The 19,084-nt window shown below is 47.8% G+C and overlaps 1 protein-coding gene across 2 annotated transcripts in view; it reads left to right on the top strand.

The window, feature by feature from the left end:
• LOC139264473 (leucine-rich repeat-containing protein 72) overlaps positions 1 to 19,084 on the top strand; it is a 202,857-nt gene that overhangs the window by 27,929 nt on the left and 155,844 nt on the right. The window contains exon 2 of one of the 2 annotated variants that reach the window (XM_070881009.1): positions 7,638 to 7,711. In XM_070881009.1, coding sequence (XP_070737110.1) covers positions 7,684 to 7,711 — 28 coding nt within the window. In that variant the 5' untranslated portion in view covers positions 7,638 to 7,683. Of the gene's footprint in view, positions 1 to 7,635; positions 7,712 to 19,084 lie in introns of those variants that run through there. The other variant, XM_070881011.1, reaches the window with a different exon arrangement.

The raw sequence follows: 19,084 nt of genomic DNA, 5'->3' as shown, positions 1-19,084 counted from the left end.
GGGGAGGGGTCAAAGTGACCAGCCGCTACCACAACATGGCGGCCACCAGCTGGTTTATGACTAGCGCTCGACCCCTGTAGGACAGCACTCGGAGCAGTCCTGTCCAGCGCCCTAGGCGAGCGGCGACCTTGGCCTCCAGCTCCTGCCAGTTCGCTGGCCAGGCTTCCTCGTCGGGGCTAAGGTAGACTCCCAGATAGAGGAGATGGGTCGTGCTCCAGGCAAAAGGGCTGAGCTCCTCCGGCAGGGAGTCCACCCGCCACTGACCCACCAGGAGTCCGGAACATTTCTCCCAGTTGATTCTGGCGGAGGATGCGGCCGAGTAAATCTCCTGGCACTCACGCATCCTCTGCAGGTCAGCGGGATCCTCTACCGCGAGGAGCACATCATCGGCGTAAGCCGAGAGGACGACCTCCATGCCCGGCCCTTGCAGAGCCAGTCCCGTCAACCTCGTCCGCAGGAAGAGCAGGAAAGGCTCCACGCAGACGGCGTATAACTGGCCGGACATGGGGCATCCCTGGCGCACCCCTCTCCCAAAGCGAAGGGGCGCCGTCAAGGACCCGTTAACCTTAATCAGACACTCCGCGGCGGCGTACAAAAGTCGGATCCGGGCGATGAAATGCGTCCCGAACCCGAAAGCGCGCAGAGTTCCGAGCAGATAGTCGTGATCCACCCTGTCGAACGCCTTCTCTTGGTCGAAGGATAGGAAGGCGACCGACAGACCAGCCTCCTGGGAATAGTGGATGAGGTCCCGGACCAGATGGATGTTATCGTGGATTGTCCGGCCCGGGACCGTGTAGGACTGGTGTGGGTGGATCATGTGGTCCAGCACGGCACCAAGGCAAGCAGACATCGCCCTGGCGAAGATTTTGTAGTCCGTGCTGAGGAGGGAGACCGGGCGCCAGTTCTTAAGGAGGTGGAGATCGCCCTTCTTAGGCAGCAGGACGATGACTGCCCTGCGCCAAGAGAGGGGCATCTCCCCGGTCGCCAGACTTTCCCCCAGGACCCGCGCGTAGTCGCCCCCTAGGACGTCCCAGAACGCCCTGTGGAACTCCACGGTCAGCCCGTCCAGCTCCGGGGATTTTCCCCTCGAGAGCCAGTCGAGGGCGCCGGTCAGCTCCGCCAGGTTTAGCGGAGCTTCCAGATTTTCGGCGCCCTCCGGGCTGACCTTCGGCAGGTCCTCCCACAAAACTCTACGCGCTTCCTCGCTGGACGGCTCCAGAGAGAACAGGGCCCCGTAATATTCACGGGCTCTGTTGTTGACGCCCTCCGGATCCGAGACGAGAGAGCCGTCATCGGCTAGCAGCGTCAAGAGCTGTTTACGGACACCCTGTCTTTTTTCCAGCGAGTAGAAGGGAGAGCCGCGGTCCAGATCCCGCAGGAACCGGATCCGCGACCTCACGAACGCGCCTCGGGATCCGACGAGCTGCAGGTCCTTCAGCGCGGCCTTCTTCGCTTCGTACACCGTCCGCAGGGCCGGGTCCCCGACGACTTGACCGAGACGGGACTCCAGGTCGAGCACCTCTTTTTCTAGGCGCCCGACCCTGGCCGCCCGCCTCTTGGTCGACCCCCTCGCGTACTCTTGACAGAAGACGCGGACGTGAGCCTTGCCCACGTCCCACCATAGCCTCAAGGAGGGGAAGCCCCCCTGCTTCCTTCTCCAGTCGGCCCAGAAATGATGGAACGAGTCCTGGAACCGCACGTCCTCCAGCAGCCGGTTGTTAAAATGCCAGTACGCGGACCCCGTCCTCGCGTGGAGCGAAGTGAGCTCCGCCAACACCAGGTGGTGGTCCGAACACGGCACCGGCCTCATGGAGGCCGCAGGGACGCAGGAAACGTACGCCTGAGACACGTAAAGGCGGTCGACTCTGGACCATCCTACTCCAGGCCTCACCCAAGTAAAGGCGCTGGAGTCGGGATGGAGATTTCGCCAGACGTCCACCAAGTCGAAGGACCCGACCAGGTCCCTCAACTTCTCCATCGCCGTCATGCTCTGCGGGGCACCGGAGCGGTCCCTCGCCTCGAGGGTGCAGTTAAAATCCCCCCCGAGGACAATGCAGTCGCCGACGTCGACGGAGCCAAGAAGAGCGGACACCTCTTCGAAGAAGCGCGTTTGCTGCGGGCCGGGCTGAGGGGCGTACACATTTACGAGATGGAGCGGCACGTCCCCCAGGCGAACCATTACGTGCAGCAAGCGGCCTGGCACGGGCTCCTCGACCCCCAAGATCTCCGGCTGAAAATGCGGGGCCAGCAAGATGGCCACCCCACTAGAAGTGGCGGTGAGGTGGCTCATGCGGACCTCTCCTTGCCATTCCAGGAGCCACGTGGCTTCGTCTCCCGGAACGGTATGGGTTTCTTGCAGGAAGCACGCCGCATATTTCCCCTCCCGCAGGAGCGAAAAATTGTTAAATCTACGGCGTGCCTCTCTGCCGCCGTTGATGTTGAGGCTGGCTATGGTTATCTTCATGACTAGAGCATAGTGCAACCTCTACCTAACCTATTGTGGCGGGGGAGTGGAGTCATTTGTTAACCTCCACTCCTTCAGCAGCCCAGCGAGGAACTTTTTGAGCCGGCGCAGCTCAAGGCCTTGCGCCTTTGGCAAGGGCCCGCCCGCGGCCATGGTTTTAGCGGCGGCGCGGACGAAAGCGATGAGCAGCCCCGGCTCGGACCATCTTTCCAGGGCCAGACGGGCTTGGTCGCGGCGACCCCGGCACTGGACCAAAAAGTCCCGGAGTTCCTTTGCAGGAATGAGGAGGGTCTTAGCGGCGGACGCGAGCAGATCCACTGCCTCACTGGCGATGGACTCTAGATCTTCTCCCGCGTCCCCCACCGAGTCCCGGTCCCCCTCCGGGAGGTCGCCGCCAGCAGCCGGCCCATCGACCGCACGAGGTACGGCAAACGGCCCGGCCGCTCCATCCGGCCCTGGCTCTGCCCCGATCCCACCCCCAGGATTGTCGGCAGAGGAGTCCCTACTGGGCTCTTTTAAAAGTGGTGAAGGGTCGGGAAGCGACAGCGGAAGGGGTTCCTCCTCTGCCCCAGGAGCCGGGGAACACGGAGAGACCTGGTTTAGGAAATTCTCCAGGTCCACCAAGTCCCTCAGCTCCAAAGTAGGGGGCGAGGGTTGTTGTTCTTACCCCTCCCCGCCGCCACCCCCCGGCCCAGCGTGTGGATGTTCTGTGGACTTAATCATGTTTTCAGTTTCTGCCGAGTCGAGCAAGTCCCGGGGGAAGTCGGTTATTGGCTGGGCGGGCTCAGGTTCGGCCTTTTCGGCCCCGCCCGCCTCAGTCCCCGGGACGCTCGACCCGGCGGCAACGCATTCCTCCGCTGGCCCCACGCCCCCCACGACAGGCGGATCTTTCACGCCATCCCCGGGAGGCAGAGGCTGGGCCGCCTCGACTGCCTCACCCTCCCCGGGGACAGACTCCTCTCGCCTACAGCGCAGCTTGGGGGCGCTGGTGGGGGACGCGGGACACGCGGCAGGCACCGACTCCTCCGCGGAGGGATGTTGTTCCCCCTCCGCCTCATTGGAGCGGCGCCTCCTTTTGTTCCTGGGGGTGCGCGGAGGCAGGGAGACCTCCATGTCTGCCGAGGCCTCCCGCTCCGCCCCCCCCTTTTTCTTATCTTGCCCGCGCCCGAGCCCCTCTGCGGTGTTGGTCAAGGGCTCGGGCACGGGCTCAGGGCACCCACCGCTCGCCGGTGACGGGGTTGGGCTGAGCGCGGTGGTCAAACTTTCTGGCGCACTGAGGGGACCCGCCTCGAGATGTTTCGCCTTCTTCCGCGCCTTCTTTCCGATCGGATGCTCTCCCTCCCCCCCCGCCGGAGGCCGTGAAAACAAAGGCCTCCGACGATGCCCGCGCACCTACGGCTCCAGGCACGCGGACGCAACTAGGGGGAGGGGTGGCGGCGGCGCCAGCCTTGGCCGCCCTCGGTGGTTTGGCGGCCTTGGAGGCGGGGCAGTTCTTGCGAACGTGCCCCACCTCCCTACAGGCATGGCACCGCACGCCATCCGACGTCCAGAAGATGCGGTAGGCAGTCCCCTCGTGCACCACATTAAAATAGCCCTCCGTCGTCTCCTCCCGCGCCAACCGGACAAAGAGCTGGCGGCGGAAGGAGAACACGTGGCGCAGGCTGCTCTCCCTGAGGCCAAGCGGTATGGGGTTGATCCCCGACCTTACCTCCCCCAGTTGGTGTAGGTGAGGGAGGAGGAGCTCAGCGGGAACAAAGGGCGGGACGTTTGAAATGATGACCCTCTGCGCGGTGGCCTCGAGAGGGTCCACCGGCAGGAACGTCCCGCCCACCGTGAGCCCCTTTTCGAGGGCCAGGGACACCGCCCGCTCCGACCCCAGGAAGAACACGGCCTTCCCAGACATCTTGGAGGCTGCGACAATGGCCGAGGGGCCGACTACCCCAGCCATCGCCCGCATGCACTCCTCAATGCTCAGTGTGGGTTGAGTGTAGCTCTTGACCCCGTGTTTTTTAGTTATCAGTCTGAATGGTGGCAGGGCAGCAGGAGGCACAGGAGGCGCCGTGGATGTGGACGCCGCCTGCGCATATGTCCTAGCTGGCCCTGCCACCGGTGTAGATGGGGTCGCCATCACGGGGTCCCTTTAAGGGCTACACCCACCCCAAAGTCACAGGCTTTAATGGTCTTAAGTGGCCTCGTTTAAGTATTTAACAGAGGGAGCTCTGAAAGAGGCACTCCTCTCCCCTAGTTGGCAATTGGGGAGGGGCCTTGCTCCCTCTGCTCAGTTGTCTTAATTGTTTTTTTTTGTTTCTTTTGTCAATCAATTGGGAGGAAGGGCTCTCAGAGAGAGAGGGGGGAGACAGAGAAAGAGAGAAAGAGAGAGGGGGGGGTGAGAAAGAGAGAGGGGGGGTGTGAAAGAGGGAAACTGCGAGGGCAGGTCTCCCCTCACAGCAATGGGTGGGTGCACTCCTCAGATGGCAAACAAAACAGTCTTTGGGGTGGTCTTCGGGTGGGGGGAGAAGATGTCTTCACCTGGGTCAGCTGGAGCCACACAGGTACACACTCCCAACGATGTTAATTAGGGTAATTGAGTTTCTTCAGCCTGGTAGCTCCAGCTATCCCAGGCTAGGCAATGGGGGAGGGGTACTTCAGTGGTGTGTGGGCCTAGCTGTAGGCAAGACCCCCACACACACTTCCACACACACACACACCCCCCGCGATGTTCCGGCCCTCGATTGGGCTTCTTTCCTCCCCCCACCGATACAACAAAGTCTTTTTGGGGAATGCACCAAAACACACCCACCTTTGGCTGAAAGAAGTCTTTCCCTCCTTCCACACTGGTAAGTTGTTCTTTTTTTTTCCCCTCTCTCCAACTCTTTGTAGGAATAATCAAGTTGTTGTTGTCTTCTGCTCTCCTCCTCTCACTCTAGATGGATGGTAATGAAGCCCCTTCCTCCTCTTCCTGGGCTGGTCTCAGGGCTCTCAAAGGCCTTCTAGACAGGAGCAAAGCAGGTAGCTCCTTCTCTCACTGCTCACGGCTCCAACTGGATAGGCCACGTCTCCAAAGCTCCACCATTGGTCCTTGTGCATGAAACTCTTTTTGGAGTTTATCTGAAAAACATAAAACATTAATCCGTGCCACCCGACCTGGATGACACACCAGACATTTACAAGGCCCTTTTTTTTCCTTTTTTGTGTTTTTTTTTTGTGTTTTTCTTTTTTTTTGGTTTTTTTTTGGGCACTAAAATCCCTTTTTTTTCCTCCAGTGCCCCCTATAAAAGGGGAGGGGGACACTAAAAGCACCGGCAATTAAAACAAATTAAACTTTAAAACATAAAATCAAATTAAAATTTGGTTGCCGGGCGTGATGATGCACTCCAGTTCCTTGTGCATGAATCCCAAAAAAGTTGGTTTGCAGGTGCAGCAGGTAATCAGGAAGGCGAATGGAATGTTGGCCTTCATTGTGAGAGGGATGGAGTACAAAAGCAGGGAGGTCCTCCTGCAACTGTACAGGGTATTGGTGAGGCCGCACCTGGAGTACTGCGTGCAGTTTTGGTCACCTTACTTAAGGAAGGATATACTAGCTTTGGAGGGGGAACTGAGACCATTCACTCGGCTGATTCCGGAGATGAGGGGGTTACCTTATGATGATAGATTGAGTAGACTGGGTCTTTACTCGTTGGAGTTCAGAAAGATGAGGGGTGATCTTATCGAAACATTTAAGATAATGAAAGGGATAGACAAGATAGAGGCAGAGAGGTTGTTTCCACTGGTCAGGGAGACTAGAACTAGGGGGCACAGCCTCAAAATATGGGGGAACCAATTTAAAACCGAGTTGAGAGGGAATTTCTTCTCCCAGAGGGTTGTGAATCTGTGGAATTCTCTGCCCAAGGAAGCAGTTGAGGCTAGCTCATTGAATGTATTCAAATCACAGATCGATAGATTTTTAACCAATAAGGGAATTAAGGGTTATGGGGAGCGGGCGGGTAAGTGGAGCTGAGTCCACGGCCAGATCAGCCATGATCTTGTTGAATGGCGGAGCAGGCTCGAGGGGCTAGATGGCCTACTCCTGTTCCTAATTCTTATGTTCTTATATTCTGAGATAATTAACCAGATAATCTGTTACAGTGATGCTGGTTGAGGCTTAAATGTTTGGCAGAACACCAGGAAAACTTCCCTGCTCTTTTTTAAATAATAACATGGATCCTTTTACATCCACCTGAGAGGGCAGATGGTGCCTTGGTTTAATTATATGTTATTTCAGACAGTGCAGAACTCTCTCAATACTGCACTGAAATTATGTGCTCAATTTTCAGGAGCTGGGCTTTAACCCAGCGAACACCTGAGCTTACCAATTGAGCCATGATTACGGTGCTACAGCACCAACACTGGAGGGAGGTTTTAATTATATTTTGACACGTTTGCAATGGCATTTTCTGTTGTCAATAAATAATTTACAATTGGAAAAATTTGACCCAACAACTTCCAAAAATGTGTTCGTAAAGTTTTGTAGACAGGAAGTGCATGCAGATATAAGCTGTTTAATATATTACTAATTAATCTCTGTGGCATTGCACATAGAGTCAAGATCTTGATTATAGTCTTTAGGTGAAACATAGTTGGAATGGATTCACAGATGTAAGATTTTTAATAAGATATATACAGATAATATGATTTTTTTAAATTAAGATTACTTGACCAACCTTTGCAAGACAATCAAAATGAGATCTGCATTCTATGTAGCAGACATGCTGTCGCCTCTAGATGAGTATCTCCTGAAATATCATCAGCACTCACTATTTAAATGGCACTATTTCTATGCCACTGTTTCTAGTAGTAGGTTTTCAATTGAAAATAATGACTGTAAATGAAATGTAAATGAACGTTTCATGACGTTTTTGTGGCCCAAGAAAATAAGCCGAACTCACTTTCCCATCATGTGGCCATTGTGATATAATATTGTAATTTTCTGTTATTTTTCAACATGAGTTGTGTAATTTTCCTAAAAAATATCAGAAAATAGAAATTGATAATCATTATTTGTAACAATTTAATTTTAACAAAAGTGAAAAAAAGAAGGTAGTAAGGGTGACAATCGTAAAGTAAAATGTGCTAACATCAAAATGTTTGGATTTAAAATTAAATGTAATTTTTCTTCTATTTAAATTAAAAACAGGTTATAGAAAATCAATTAAAGCTCTATAAAATCAAGAGGAATAGTGATGTCCTTGAACTGTATCTGGCAAAAGAGTAAGTATTATAATTCTTTATCACTAAACCATAAAACATTAAAATTATAACTTCTGTAGGATTGTTGCAGGACTACTCTATGAATGTCACAGAATATTCTTTTTTGTCTCCATAACTGAGCATCTGGGTTGGAACAAACATTATTTTAGATGTAAAATAAAACTTAGTTGGAAGTAAGAATTTTTATTTAAAACCATCCTTTGATTTTACAGATTGCACTGATTTACTTAACTGTAGTAAAAAGTAAGGCAAAATTGTCTGAGATTAAAGTAACCTTTTTAGTTAGAACTTGTATATTTATTTTTATATTACATACTGAAGCCTAAACTAATAATGAAAAATATATAAACTAAAATCCGATAATATGCCTTTCAATTTATAATATTGTGCCCACCAGATTAACATACATTCAATAAAATCCATGAAATGTATTATATTAATGATAGAAAGCACTCTAACAAACACATATTTTATCAGACATGATGTTTGCCAGTAGCTATTTATACTTGTGGGTACTTAAATGCATTATATTAAATGCATGGGCAAGATAGAAAAAAAGATGGAGAAGCAATGTCTTCTTACTCAATCCAAAAATGTCAAAATCATGTCGTGAGCTGATTATTGAGAGCAAAAGCTAGGATAAGTCTGACAGAGATTCGATTTCAGCTCTGGTAAACTAGAATTAAAGTAATGCCCAGTTATTTCTTCAATGGGCATTGTTTTTAAACCTTTTTTGGTTAATAATGAACAGCAAACTTAAAACCAATACAGTTGATTCCTTTGCGAAAAATGTATCTGGATACCAAAGCAGATTAAACAAAATTGGGATCAATCCATTCAGACCAGGATATCTGGTCAGCTTGTCTGCATTATAAAATCACATACTATCCTGATGTCCTTTTGAAGGGTCAGGTGCCATATTGGACAGTTTTGTTGGTAGACTCAACCCTGAAAAAGCCTGATGGCAGAGGTATTCGATAAGTTAGGGGGCCTTAGGCAAACAAATCACTTTGGTTAGGTCCTACATATCCTAGACTGCTGAAGGAAATCAGAGAGAAGATCTATGGGACTCTGAGTACTGTCATGAACTGCACAGGGCTGAAGGCCTGCAAGATTGGAAGAAAGCTAACATTGTACTTATATTTAAAAAGGGCAACAAAACTGACTTGGGCAACTACATGCCTATTAGTCTCAATATTAGTTAAAATAATGGATTCTATTTTAAGGGGCAAGCTTGAGGAATACCTGTATAGCAACAACTTGATGAGAACCATTAAAAATGGATTTAGAAGATGATCCTGTCTCTTACCTGGCAGTTTCCTTTGTTTCTTTGAGGGTCCTACATAATGGCATCTATGATGATATAATTTATTTAGACTTTTAAAAACCTTTTGATGAATTTCCATATGAAAGACTTTTAACTTAACAAATGGCCACAAAAATCCAGGATGAACATTAAAAAAACACTGGTTAAAAATAAGCAGAGTGTTTGTGAGAGTGGAGTGAGCCTTGGCTCAGTGGTATAATTCCTGCCTCTGAGTCAGAAGGATATGGATTCAGGCTTCATTCCAGACAGCCCCGGCGAGCAAGAGAGCAGTTCTCCGGCCTATGAATTTTGGAGAATGGTCACTTCCCCTCCTCGCATCTAGCCAGTTCACCTGATAAAGAGTTGTAAGTCAGTTAATGACCTGCCCAAATAAAAAGGGATTTTTATTACGGAAACAACCCAGAACACAATATGCTGGATGTAAAGCAGTGGAAGAAATGAGTTGGCTTATGCACCATTAGGCACGGAAGAGAAAAAAATGACTTGTGAAAGGTGTAATGTCAGATTGCGGGGGGGGAGTTGTTCTAATGCACTTAAATGACCTAGATATGGAAACCAACTGTAAACTGATCAAATTTGCTGAGGAAACAGGGAGCAGAAATGACAGAGAATGCAGGAAAATTATTTCATTATTTCTGCAATTGAACAGATCACTGGCAAATGAAAGTTATTGCTGATAACTGTAGAGTAGTAACATAGCTTAAAAAAAATGCGGGACATGGAAGAATGCAATTGAGATGTTAATAGATGTGTTTTGGACTGGACGAAAGTTAACAGTGGTGTCCTCCACGGTGAGTGCTGGAGCCATTGTTCTTCTCGTATATAAATGATCTTTACTTTGGTAAGTGTACACTATATTAAAATTTACAGACAACATAAAAATAGGGAGCACTTTTAACTGTGAAGAGGGCTGCATACAACTTTAGGATATCATAGATTAAAAGATTGGGCAGATAGATTTCAGATAAATTTAATGTGGAGAAATGTGAAATTATATGTTTTGGGAGGAAATATACTAAATGGTAAAATTTTAAAAGGCGTAGAAGAACAGACAGAATTAGGGGTTCAGATACCATATTTAAAAGTTGTGAGGGGAACAAGTAATAAAGCTGTTTAAAAATGAATAGGTTATTTATATTTTCTCTCGGTTTTTTACACGTGGAGATGGATGAAAAATGAGGATTGCAAGATTACCTGTTGGTATAGTGTTCTCACTCTGTAAATGCCATTATCTATTTGGCCAATCAGAATTGCATATCACTGACATGATGTACTTGTGGTGTTGTTGCGATCCCTTCTCGTCATAAGAATAGAGAATGTGTCCAGACTGAGGGCATATGTACAGCTGAATGGGGAGAGTAAACAGGTTTTGTTGAAAATTCGTAAAGGGTAATTTCCCCAGGTAACTTACTGAAAAGAAGATGCTTCAATATGATCTAGCATCATAGAATGATACAGCACAGAAGTAGGCCATCTGCCCATCGTGCCTGTGCCGGGTTTTTGAAAGAGTTATCCAATTAATCACACTCCCCCTGCAATGTTTTCCTTTTCAAATATTTATCCAATTTCCTTTTTACAGTTATTATTGAATCTGCTTCCATCACCCTTTAGACAGTGCATTCCAGATCATAGCAACTCACTGCGGAAGAATTTTCTCCTCATGTTGCCAATTACCTTAAATCTGTATTCTCTGGTTACTGACCCTTCGAAATAGTTTCTCCTTACGTACTCCACCAAAACCCTTCATGATTTTGAACACCTCTAACAAATCTCCCCATAGCCTTCTCTGCTCGAAGGAGAACAGCCCCAGTTTCTTTAGTCTCTCTATGTAACAGAAGTCTTTCATCCTTGATACCATTCCAGTAAATCTTCTCTGTACCCTCTCTATGGCCTTGACATCCTTCCTAAAGTGTGGTGCCCAACCTGTGGTTTTTGAAATTTTGAAAATTTAATGCTAGGCACCAATGATTCTGAGCTTCCATGGTCCCCCCACAACACTGGAAAAGCCCCGTGGTAGTTACGCAGCTGCAAAACTCTTGCGTCAGTAGCTCATAAATGAACACTTTGCATGAAGTTATGTTGGTAACATGTACAGTTGCATTATGTTTCATCCTTGCCTGGCCTGGCCATGGCCATTGTTTCCAACCATTGTATTGATGTTTTACCTTACATTATTAGAAGACATTTCACAACAATTGTAAACTTGAAAAAAAATGTTTTAATAATTGAACACGTAATTTTTTTTTAACAAACATATATAACACCCCCCCCACCCAACCCCCAACAGTCAACAACATTTTTAACAGAACAATATAACACCTTCTCACCATCCCTAACAGTCAACATTCAACAATTTTTTTTAATAAGAACAATATACAGCCCCCCCGCCCCTCCCTACCTGCAGCCACGCTTCCCTCCTGTACTCCTGTACCTTGACACCTTCTTGTCGTAACCCCCTGTTTCCCACGTACTCCCCGAGTAATGGGGCCAAGACGCCTTGTAGCAGTGCACCTCAAGGCCTGCTGCTGTGTTGGGGGGGGTGGGGCGGGGGGTTCGGGGTGACGTCAGCAGAAAGACCTCAGTAGCTGGAAGAGAAGACATTTGCGAAGAAACGTCTCCCGAGTCAGAAGGAAGTTCTTCCTCCTGTCTCACATTTGTCAGTGTGGTTGGTGGTACGGCACCTTGGGGTGCAGTGCTGTTTCTGAAACTATCACATGCTGCAAGGCATCAACAGAGTCGGTCGCTCGCCCCATTGCCGCAATTATCCGCTCCATGCCCTCCGTTATTCGCGTAGACAGTGTGGCAATGTTGCCAGTCAACCCACCAAACGCCTGGAGGAGCTCTTGACCTATGTCGACGCCGCTCTTGACAGTGAAACATGTCCTCATTTACATCTGCCCGTCACAGCACATGCCTGCCTCGCCGACTCAACCTCCACGGGGTCGGCGTGGGCACTGGATGCCTTGGAGTGACCCGCTGCAAGCCGGTTGGCCCCGCGACTTCATCCGTTGAGGATGACATAGCCGTAGGTACCACAGATGACAACTGAGGCTTTGTTTCTTCCTCCTCCTCATTTTCGTGTTCGTCACCTGTGGTGATGACGACTTGCAGCGATACAGGTGTCGGTGCAGGGGCCTTCCTTTGTGCCTGGGGAGTCTGGGGAGCTGCAAAACAAAATTAGAAGAGAAGGGGAGACATGAGAGTGCTTGCGCTGCGCTGGCATATATACGAAGAGTAACACTACTGCAATAAATGTGAACGAGAGACGTTGCATATGATTAACATGAGAGTACAGAAGCTGTATGCATAACATTACATCATTCATATATTATAATGAAATGCCATTAAATTACTTTAAATTACCACTGGTTTACCACTGCTTTACACATTACTCACTTGACGCAACAACGGGATCTGCACTACCACGGGTGACAGAATGATTATGGGTGCCCACTAGTGCTGCGGCACATTCTTCAAGTCTGTCAGAGGGTGCAGCTCAGCAGGCCCTCCTCTGGTCCGCCTCGACTCGGCATGATTCTGAGATATCTTCCTCTGCAAAGGTGGCAAGAGCATGGCATAAGCTAATTGACTAGGTACTGTTACAGAAACACAACAGATATTGTAATCCGGAAAATAGTCTCCCCACATTCTATTCATCCATAACTTTAACGTTATATGCGAATACAGTTTGTATCCACAATGGATACATGGTTATAACATGGTTATAAATAGAAACTATTTAATAAGATCGTGTTTATGAACTAATGCTTGACACCAAACATCTCGCGTGCAATCTCCAGGAAAGGCCCCATCCACGGGCCATGCCATTCGATGCCGAGAAACATAGAAACATAGAAAATAGGTGCAGGAGTAGGCCATTCGGCCCTTCTAGCCTGCACCGCCATTCAATGAGTTCATGGCTGAACATGCAACTTCAGTACCCCATTCCTGCTTTCTCACCATACCCCTTGATCCCCCTAGTAATAAGGACTTCATCTAACTCCTTTTTGAATATATTTAGTGAATTGGCCTCAACAACTTTCTGTGGTGAAGAAATTCCTCCTCATCTCGGTCCTAAATGGCTTACCCCTTATCCTTAGACTGTGTCCCCTGGTTCTGGACTTCCCCAACATTGGGAACATTCTTCCTGCATCTAACCTGTCCAACCCCGTCAGAATTTTAAACGTTTCTATGAGGTCCCCTCTCATTCTTCTGAAAACCAGTGAATACAAGCCCAGTTGATCCAGTCTTTCTTGATAGGTCAGTCCCGCCATCCCGGGAATCAGTCTGATGAACCTTCGCAGCACTCCCTCATTCGCAAGAATGTCCTTCCTCAGGTTAGGCGACCAAAACTGTACACAATACTCCAGGTGTGGCCTCACCAAGGCCCTGTACAACTGTAGCAACACCTCCCTACCCCTGTACTCAAATCCCCTCGCTATGAAGGCCAACATGCCATTTGCTTTCTTAACCGCCTGCTGTACCTGCATGCCAATCTTCAATGACTGATGTACCATGACACCCAGGTCTCTTTGCACCTCCCCTTTTCCTAATCTGTCACCATTCAGATAATAGTCTGTCTCTCTGTTTTTACCACCAAAGTGGATAACCTCACATTTATCCACATTATACTTCATCTGCCATGCATTTGCCCACTCACCTAACCTATCCAAGTCGCTCTGCAGCCTCATAGCATCCTCCTCGCAGCTCACACTGCCACCCAACTTAGTGTCATCCGCAAATTTGGAGATACTACATTTAATCCCCTCGTCTAAATCATTAATGTACAGTGTAAACAGCTGGGGCCCCAGCATAGAACCTTGTGGTACCCCACTAGTCACTGCCTGCCATTCTGAAAAGTCCCCATTTACTCCTACTCTTTGCTTCCTGTCTGACAACCAGTTCTCAATCCATGTCAGCACACTACCCCCAATCCCATGTGCTTTAACTTTGCACATTAATCTCTTGTGTGGGACCTTGTCGAAAGCCTTCTGAAAGTCCAAATATACCACATCAACTGGTTCTCCCTTGTCCACTCGACTGGAAACATCCTCAAAAAATTCCAGAAGATTTGTCAAGCATGATTTCCCTTTCACAAATCCATGCTGACTTGGACCTATCATGTCACCTCTTTCCAAATGCACTGCTATGACATCCTTAATAATTGATTCCATCATTTCACCCAGGACCGATGTCAGGCTGACCGGTCTATAATTCCCTGTTATCTCTCCCCCTCCTTTTTTAAAAAGTGGGGTTACATTGGCTACCCTCCACTCCATAGGAACTGATCCAGAGTCAATGGAATGTTGGAAAATGACTGTCAATACATCCACTATTTCCAAGGCCACCTCCTTAAGTACTCTGGGATGCAGTCCATCAGGCCCTGGGGATTTATCGACTTTCAATCCCATCAATTTCCCCAACACAATTTCCCGACTAATAAGGATTTCCCTCAGTTCCTCCTTCTTACTAGACCTTCTGACCCCTTTTATATCCGGAAGGTTGTTTGTGTCCTCCTTAGTGAATACCGAACCAAAGTACTTGTTCAATTGGTCCGCCATTTCTTTGTTCCCCGTTATGACTTCCCCTGATTCTGACTGCAGGGGACCTACGTTTGTCTTTACTAACCTTTTTCTCTTTACATATCTATAGAAACTTTTGCAATCCGTCTTAATGTTCCCTGCAACCTTCTTCTCGTACTCCATTTTCCCTGCCCTAATCAAACCCTTTGTCCTCCTCTGATGAGTTCTAAATCTCTCCCAGTCCCCGGGTTCGCTGCTATTTCTGGCCAATTTGGATGCCACTTCCTCGGCTTTAATACTATCCCTGATTTCCCTTGATAGCCACGGTTGAGCCACCTTCCCTTTTTTATTTTTACGCCAGACAGGAATGTACAATTGTTGTTGTTCATCCATGTCTGCCATTGCCCATCCACAGTCAACCCTTAAGTATCATTCGCCAATCTATCCTAGCCAATTCACGCCTCATATCTTCAAAATTACCCTTCTTTAAGTTCTGGACCATGGTCTCTGAATTAACTGTTTCATTCTCCATCCTAATACAGAATTCCACCATATTATGGTCACTCTTCCCCAGGGGGCCTCGCACAATGAGATTGCTAATTAATCCTCTCTCATTACACAGTCTAAGATGGCCTCCCCCCTAGTTGGTTCCTCGACATATTGGTCCAGAAAACCATCCCTTATGCACTCCAGGAAATCCTCCTCCACCGTATTGCTTCCAGTTTGGTTAAGCCAATCTATGTGCATATTAAAGTCACCCATTATAACTGCTGCACCTTTATTGCACGCACCCCTAATTTCATGATTGATGCCCTCCCCAACATCACTACTACTGTTTGGAGGTCTGTACACAACTCCCACTAACGTTTTTTGCCCTTTGGTGTTCTGCAGCTCTACCCATATAGATTCCACATCATCCAAGCTAATGTCCTTCCAAGCTATTGCCTTAATTTCCTCCTTAACCAGCAATGCTACCCCACCTCCTTTTCCTTTTATTCTATCTTTCCTGAATGTTGAATACCCCTGGATGTTGAGTTCCCAGCCCTAAGGGGAGATAGAAGGTTTATTTGAATCGATGGAGCTCCCCTGGGGCGGGGGGGAATCAGGATCGCTGGTGAGCTCGGGAATGACAAACTGTAATGGGAGGGAGCACCGTGTCCATGGGCTTTGCTCGGAGACCTCCGTGTGGCCGGAGCCAATGTCCCAAAGTGTCCCAGGGCAGGTAGTGAACCAGGGCAGCTCCCCCCAGTCCAGGCTGGGTTACTGTCTGAGTGAAAGCAGCCGGAGAGACTCACACAGTCTGGTTAAAGGTGACCGGACCCCTCAGTGCTCAGTCGTGCCCCATCCACCAACGTAACCAAAAAGGAGACGGTGCCCAAGTTAAAGACTTGTTCACAGCACACAAAAATTCTCCTTCTGAACTAAAGTGGTAGAAATGCCGAATGTTTGGTGTCTGTCTGTTTCTAGTCATTCTTTGAAATAATAATTAATACTGTTGATTAAATGTAAGGCATCTCAGCAAAATTAGACTTAAAGGGCACAGGTTCTGACCCCAGTCCAAATCTTAGCAGGGAAGCTACCCAAGATTACCCAGCTTAATTACAATCTGGCAGATTTACATTCTACTTAATGAGTCAGTGCATCATTACAATTTAAAATGTAATAATTTAATACTTGTTCTTGCCGAAGCAACTGCACAGTTCCACCTCTTGCGGGACTGGTCTGCCTCACGCCTATCGTGGTCCACTGATGATACTACGATATTGGCCCATATTTTTTGATATGTCCGGGTGGGGGGGGCGGGGTGGTTGCGGGTGCGGGTGGGGGGGGGGGGAAGGTTTCCCACGCCCACCCCGGGTTATTGGCCCCACCTATTTTTAACCTTATTAACGTGGGCCTCATTGGCCTCATCAGAGAAGGCTTTTGCCCTCCTCCCTAACAGCTCCTCCTGCTGCATGCTACTATCGTTCGATATTTTTTACTCACCACAGACAGCTTCCTTTCCTCTCCTCTCTCTCCCTCTCTTTCAGTCTTCTGAGCATGCACATCGCCAAGGCTGTCACCCAAACTAAAAAGGTGAAACTAGCGGTTTTTAAAATGGGTGATAGTTCAGTGATCCTGAAAAATAAAAAGAGCAATAAAGCTGGAAATATCGTGCGATCATAGTGGAAAGTCTTGCCCATAAAAACAGACGGTAAAAGCTTCCATAGGTAAATAAAAAGGACAAGATTCGCAAAAGTAAATATGGGTCCCTTACAGGCTGAGACAGGAGAAATTATAATGGGGAATAAGGAAATGGCAGAGAAATTAAACAAATGCTTTGTGGCTGTCTTCATGGAAGAAGACACAAAAAACCTCCCGGAAATAGTGGAGAACCAAGGGTCTAGCGAGAATGAGGAAAATAAAGAAATTAGTATTAGCAAAAAAAAGTACTGTAGAAATTAATGGGACTGAAAGCTGATAAATCCCCTGGACCTGATGGCCTGCATCCTAGAGTTTTGAAAGAGGTGGCTATAGAGATAGTGGATGCATTGGTTGTCATCTTCCAAGATTCCATAGATTCTAAAACGGTTCCTGCAGATTGGAAGGTAGCTGATGTAACCCTGCTATTTATGAAAGGAGGGAGAGAAAAAAATGGGGAACTACAAACCAGTTAGCCTGACAGCACTTGTCGGGAAAATGCTCGAATTTATTATTAAGAAAGAATAATAGGATTGGACGGAGTCAACACTGATTTATGAAAAGGAAATCATGTTTGACAAATCATGTTAGTTTTTTGAGATTGTAACTAGTAGAATAGATAAGGGGGAACCAGTGGAGGCATTCAATAAGGTGCTACATAGGAGAGTATTAAACAAAATTAGGGCTCATGGGATTGGGGGTTATATACAAGCATGGATTGAGATTAGTTAATGGACAGGAAACAGAGAGTAGGAATAAATGGGTAATTTTTGGGTTGGCAGGCTGTAACTAGTGGGGTGCCACAAGGATTGGTGCTTTGGCCCCAGCTACTCACAATCTATATCAATGCTTTGGATGAAGGGACCAAGTGTAATATATACAAGTTTGCTGATGATACAAAGCTAGGTGGGAATGTAAGCTGTGAGGAGGATGTAAAGAGGCTTCAAGGGGATATAGGCAGGCTAAGTGATGGGCAAGATCATGGCAAATGGAATATAATTTGGAGAAATGTGAAGTTATCCACTTTGGTAGGAAAAATGGAAAAGCAGAGTAATTTTTAAATGGTGAGAGATTAGGAATTTAAGGAGCTACGAGCTAAATTAAAAAGTAGGACCTCAAAAGTAGTAATCTCGGGATTGCTACCAGTGCCACGTGCTAGTCAGATTAGGAATCGCAGGATTGCGCAGATGAATACGTGGCTTGAGCAGTGGTGCAGCAGGGAGGGATTCAAATTCCTGGGGCATTGGAACCGGTTCTGGGGGAGGTGGGACCAGTACAAACCGGACGATCTGCACCTGGGCAGGACCGGAACCAATGTCCGAGGGGGAGTGTTTGCTAGTGCTGTTGGGGAGGAGTTAAACTAATATGGCAGGGGGATGGGAACCAATGCAGGGAGACAGAGGGAAACAAAAAAGAGGCAAAAGCAAAAGACAGAAAGGAGATGAGTAAAAGTGGAGGGCAGAGAAACCCAAGGCAAAGAACAAAAAGGGCCAGTGTACAGCAAAATTCTAAAAGGACAAAGGGTGTTAAAAAAACAAGCCTGAAGGCTCTGTGTCTTAATGCAAGGAGTATCCGCAATAAGGTGGATGAATTAACTGTGCAAATAGATGTTAACAAATATGATGTGATTGGGATTACGGAGACGTGGCTCCAGGATGATCAGGGCTGGGAACTCAACATCCAGGGGTATTCAACATTCAGGAAGGATAGAATAAAAGGAAAAGGAGGTGGGGTAGCATTGCTGGTTAAAGAGGTGATTAATGCAATAGTTAGGAAAGACATGAGCTTGGATGATGTGGAATCTATATGGGTAGAGTTACAGAACACCAAAGGGCAAAAAACGTTAGTGGGAGTTGTGTACAGACCTCCAAACAGTAGTAGTGATGTTGGGGAGGGCATCAAACAGGAAATTAGGGGTGCACACAGTAAAGGTGCAGCAGTTATAATGGGTGACTTTAATATGCACATAGATTGGGCTAGCCAAACTGGAAGCAATACGGTGGAGGAGGATTTCGTGGAGTACATAAGGGATGGTTTTCTAGACCAATATGTCGAGGAACCAACTAGGGGGGAGGCCATCTTAGACTGGGTGTTGTGTAATGAGAGAGAATTAATTAGCAATCTCATTGTGTGAGGCCCCTTGGGGAAGAGCGACCATAATATGGTGGAATTCTGCATTAGGATGGAGAAAGAAACAGTTAATTCAGAGACCATGGTCCAGAACTTAAAGAAGGGTAACTTTGAAGGTATGAGGCGTGAATTGGCTAGGATAGATTGGCGAATGATACTTAAGGGGTTGACTGTGGATGGGCAATGGCAGACATTTGGAGACCGCATGGATGA

The sequence above is a fragment of the Pristiophorus japonicus genome, chromosome 5 (genome assembly GCF_044704955.1).
Source record: "Pristiophorus japonicus isolate sPriJap1 chromosome 5, sPriJap1.hap1, whole genome shotgun sequence".
NCBI lineage: Eukaryota > Metazoa > Chordata > Chondrichthyes > Pristiophoridae > Pristiophorus > Pristiophorus japonicus.
The sequence above is the reverse complement of the archived record's forward strand: the minus strand, read 5'-3'. Positions and strand labels throughout refer to the sequence as shown.